Below are 4964 nucleotides of genomic sequence, written 5' to 3'. Positions count from 1 at the left end.
GAACGAAACATGACGCTGTTAGGCGATAATACCATTTTTTCCGACATAGACAACTCTGGTACCGGCCAGGTACTCATTTTACACTTGAGTACGGTGAGAGAATATGAGTAAAGAGTCTTTTTCAAAGGACTCAACTATGCGCCGAGCGAGGCTCGAACCCAGGACCTCCGATCCGAAAGCGAGTGTCACACCACAAGACCACATAGCCGTGTCATAGACCTGATTATTTTGCGAAACGCCAAACAAGAGAACATTAACGAGGGACACAACCAGTTGTTGGTCACACCACATATACAATATATATACAGCACAGCACCTGTATATATATGTGTGTGGGTGGGGGGGGGGGGGATGTACATTAAAATAAAAAATAATAAAGCTGAATTCGTGACCCACTTCCTCCATATAGAATAGAGACGTCGGGGTGATTTAGAAGCTAAAAATTAAATTGACATCAAATTAAATAAGAGGAGAATGAATGAAATTTATAAAAGTGGCAAAAATAACATTTTACACTCTGGTCATTTTAGCTTTAAGCCCCCTCTCCTATTTGGCATCTAGTTCATCCCGACATAATATCATTTCGAGGCGATGGGTCACATTTGTAAAAGAAAGAGATGTGTAAACTCTGGTTGCTGTTGTATGGAGTACCATTCTTGGAATCACAGCACGACCTAGGGTTCGAGCCCAGTAGGCACCCCGCTCATCCTCCAAAGGAAGTCATGTTATACACACTGCCTCGTTATATCGGAGACAGACCTTTCATTCTGACAGAAATGACACTAGCGCCTAATGAAATAAGCTTCAGCGACGAAACATTGTCCAGAATATTGCTGCCTGGTTAGTCTTTCGAAAGCCCCGGGTTTGACTCTGCCACATCTCTACTCCAAAGCCCCCACTGGCAGCCAGTACAGGAAAAAGTCAAATCCAAAACAGTTGTCATACTTTATCACTGTCTGGAAAACAACCCTCTCTACCCTCTCAAACTGACAACAAATCTGCAATCGGGTCAAAATATGGCAAACAATAAAAATATAATAATAATAAAAACAAAGACTAATCCGATTAATGAATTCTAACATGATGGGAGTTATTGAAGGGATATGTTATAAAAAAGGACTCTTAAACTCTTGTGCACTAGCCGTACGATTGTTTACGGCTAGAGATCTCTACAGATTGAACAAATTCCCAATGCGGCGTTCCCAATGTTTTTCTTGCGGTTAGGAAATCATTCAGACTTCGAGACGCAAAAATTATAGAATTCTATAACTCATAAATAACGTAAGTTTTTGATGAAATGTAATCTTTACTCACCAAACCCAGACATCTTTTCGAAAGTCTCCGGACACTTATTGATGAGCCACAAAGAAGCTCCCATTAAATCATGTTTATTATGTTGGTACACCCGGATCGTTTCACAAGATCCATGTTTTAATAAGAGCTTGTTAGAGTACTCTTCGTTCACAAGATTCGATTTTTCTGTCGATAAGACAGGACTGCTGTTTAAAAACCGTTCCAATAGTTCATCTGAGTATAAAGACTCGCATTCCGAGAAATAATCTTGACAGCAGTCACCAAAATTCCTGCACATCTTGTCACAGCTACACTCACGTTTTCGAGACTCCAGCCAGGAGACCATCTCCCCACATGACTGCTGGCAAGAAAACTCGGCCTCGCAACGGATAAGATATTGGCCCATCCACTTTGCGTGTGAAAGTGTGAATACCGACTCTCCTGTTTTGGGATCTAATTCCATGATTAAATTGGTGTTTGGTTTGTTATTTAGCGGAGGGACTACGATGAAAGGTTCGACTATCAAAGGATGAGATAGTGGCTTGTTTGTCTGATGTACAGCTCGAGTTGGAAGCGTGGTTTGAGATCTGTTATTGCTGATTATAGATAATTTCATCGTAACTCGTTGCACTTCCAGTTGATGACTTTCAAACGTTTGATCAGATATATTTGGTATGGAGTTTGTCGTATTGTAAGATGAAAAACCTTCTGACATATTTTGTCCGAAGACTTCACCAGAGAAGATCAACAAAGAAAACAGCCACAGAGGTGTCATGGTGTGATAAGTGATGATCGGTGTCTTGAACTCGATTCCAGCCATAGAGGAACTTTGATGTCAGCCAATCTGTAAGTATATTTTATTTTTTTGACAAAGGATAACATCAAGTCATGATGATGATGATGATGGTGATGATGATGATGATGATGATGATGATGATGATGTGGTAATGGCGGTGTGGTGGCCAATCCACCACCACCACACACTATCAATAAGAAGTGAGAAATTAGGGATCAGGCACTGTCGCAAGATAAAGATATGAAAAAGTGTGTTTGAAACAGGACAAGACAAAACAAGAAAGAAGAATTTTTAAAAAATACCATCTTAAACAACCAGTCTTCTTTGCCTCTTCCTCAACCTCTCCTGTTCCACACGGACTTTTTCAGATCTGTTACTACAATCATTATTAATAACAGAACATCATCATCATAAACGCCCTACTCGTACTCGTAAAGACATGAGTTTTTAAAACAGCATTCTTATTTAATATCTATTTTAGATTGTAAACATTTATAGGTGAACTTGGCTCAATTACGGATAAATAAATAACAGAGAAAAATGATGTAGACATTTTAGATTTCCCTTTTAACCTTTTTTCAGATTGGGGAAAATAAATAAATATCCAAGTAGCGGCAAATAACTCTGCCTTACAGAAAAAGTGCTAGTTTAACTCCCTGAGTGTGGTCAACTGACAGAACTGTTATCCTCACAGCTTTTATATCATTAACACCTAAACAATGTTCTGCTGACAAATCACTTTTTTCCATTTTGGCCAAAACATTTTATCTCAGATATCGATGAATTAAGACAATTCCAATATTGTTTTAAATATTAAATATTAAACAAGAGAATTCAGATAATTCTCAGGTTTAAGAATTATTAACAAGACATTGTGTATTTTCATCCATATGGGATATTTGGGTTTTTAGAAATTCTGGCTAAAATAAAAGAGGCTCTTCGTCAATATAATATATGGCGTATGAGATGTCAGTCTAGTTTCTAATGAAACTTTGATGAATAGAGTCCAAACAGTTGGTTCGATTGGAATCTGAGTTTTATCGGGATGAAATTGACAATCAAGGGAGAGAACTGCCTACACGGACAAAAAAAAAACATTTTTTATTTATTGTCAATTTCTTTTTTACTCCGTATAGTAATGGATTGAGGGTCCCGATATCCCAGTTGGTAGAGAATTTTCATCACACGCAAAGAGACCAGGATCGATCCCGGATAATGTCGGGATTTTTGCCCAACTCCCCTGTCCATCAAACAGTTTTAGTTATTGGGTGGCTGGGTCTGTATAAGGACCGTGGAACGAACTTTGCGATAGACTAGCGTCCTGTCCAAAACCATCGTGCCAAATGAGCTGTCAGTCCGTCTTTATCACACTCCCAAAAACAGCGGGTGCAATAGACTGTAATCAACACCGCAAGATCAGCATCATGAGTCAGATCACAAAGATCTTCTTTGGCATCATAATGAAAAGAATAAGAAATAAGATTTCACCAGATAATGGGAGGGGGCAAATCGTGAGAGACAAAGGTACTATGTGGATGCCACCTTTACATTAAAAACAATTATACAAAGGTCTATTGAGAAACAAAAAGCCTATACCTTTACTTCGTGGAAGAGCCTCCGTGTCGGTTAAATATAAATAACTATTTGAAGGAACCACATCCATTGGAATAGAGTATTGTGACCTCCGTCTTGAAAAATAAAATGTGTACTGGACCCAAACATCATGTGTAAGATTGGACAATGAGACTTCCGATTTATTTTTTTCTGATATTGAAAGAGGAGTTAGGCAGGAATATGTTTTGTCGCCAGACCTTTTCAACATGTCCACTGAAATAATCTTCCGTGGAATTATAGGCATTTGCGTGGGAGGTGAGAATTTGACGGACCTGAGGTTTGCGGACGATGTAGTTTTTATAGCGTACACACCAGAAAACGTTCAGATCCTGCTTGACAAATTAGTGGTTGGTGGCGAAGAGAAGGGACTTTCGCTGAATGTTAAGAAAACTGAGTGCATGGTCGTTAGCCAACAAAATCAATATCGATCTTTTCACCTCACCAACAAAGGGAATGAAAAAGAGCTCGTGGTTGTCAGAGGCTGACGTTCCTGACCATTTTGAGGCTATATTAACGAGCAACATCCCTACAATCTCCGAGTACACGAGGGAGGCAGAGGATAGCTCATTGTGGAGGCCTATGATCGGCAACGTACATGCAAACGCAGGCCACGGATAAGTAAGGCCTGTAAAAAGAACACGTCGGTGTTGGTATGAACCAGGTGCTGAAAAGTGAATTTTGAATTATGAAGTGTTTTTCATTCTGTAAGAAACTGTATATAATTGTCTTCAATGAATGAGATAAACGTAACCCAACCCTGACATTATATCGTTTTAAGGCCTTATTGTCACAAATGTGATCAACGTGTTTTACAAGGGGTCACAAGCAACAGCTTTTGCGAATGTTCCATTGGACAGAGACAACGCTTATAACAGGTCAGATATCCACGTACATCTAATCTGTTTTCGATGAGATAATGAGAGTAAAGGCGTCCTAATCGGATGACTATAAAGCGAAAGTCCCTGTCGTAATAAAGTGGTAGCAAATTGAAAGGCCTTTAAATAGTTGATTATTGATCTGAATTTGTCAAATAAGAAACGTTTATTTGTTCCTATCATCCAATAAAGCTGTAATCTGGAGGGCCAATCGTTAGATAATTGACATTCCGTTACAATATGTGAGCCGTAACATAAAGACTGATAGAAAAAAGAATCCAATAACGATGGATACTATCTGTGTTTGGTAAATGAGTAAACACAATTTTTGTCATTGATCTTTCAGGTGGCATTCGCATACGACAGACCGCAATATACACATACTA

General features: G+C 38.9%; 1 protein-coding gene across 1 annotated transcript in view; it reads right to left on the bottom strand.

Annotated features, from left to right (window-relative positions):
- LOC144971603 (uncharacterized) overlaps window positions 1-2750 on the bottom strand; it is a 12091-nt gene extending 9341 nt beyond the window's left edge. The window contains exons 1-2 of the mRNA XM_078912675.1: window positions 2723-2750; window positions 1315-2137 (exon numbers count right to left, since the gene is read on the bottom strand). Coding sequence (XP_078768801.1) covers window positions 1315-2113 — 799 coding nt within the window. The 5' untranslated portion in view covers window positions 2114-2137; window positions 2723-2750. The remainder of the gene's footprint in view (window positions 1-1314; window positions 2138-2722) is intronic.
- Window positions 2751-4964: the final 2214 nt, after the last annotated feature.

This window comes from Berghia stephanieae, chromosome 4 (genome assembly GCF_034508935.2).
Source record: "Berghia stephanieae isolate SIO BIC M18660-M18661 chromosome 4, UCSD_Bste_1.3, whole genome shotgun sequence".
In the NCBI taxonomy this organism is placed as follows: domain Eukaryota; kingdom Metazoa; phylum Mollusca; class Gastropoda; order Nudibranchia; family Aeolidiidae; genus Berghia; species Berghia stephanieae.
Note: the sequence above shows the minus strand (reverse complement) of the source record. Positions and strands in the feature narration are given on the sequence as shown.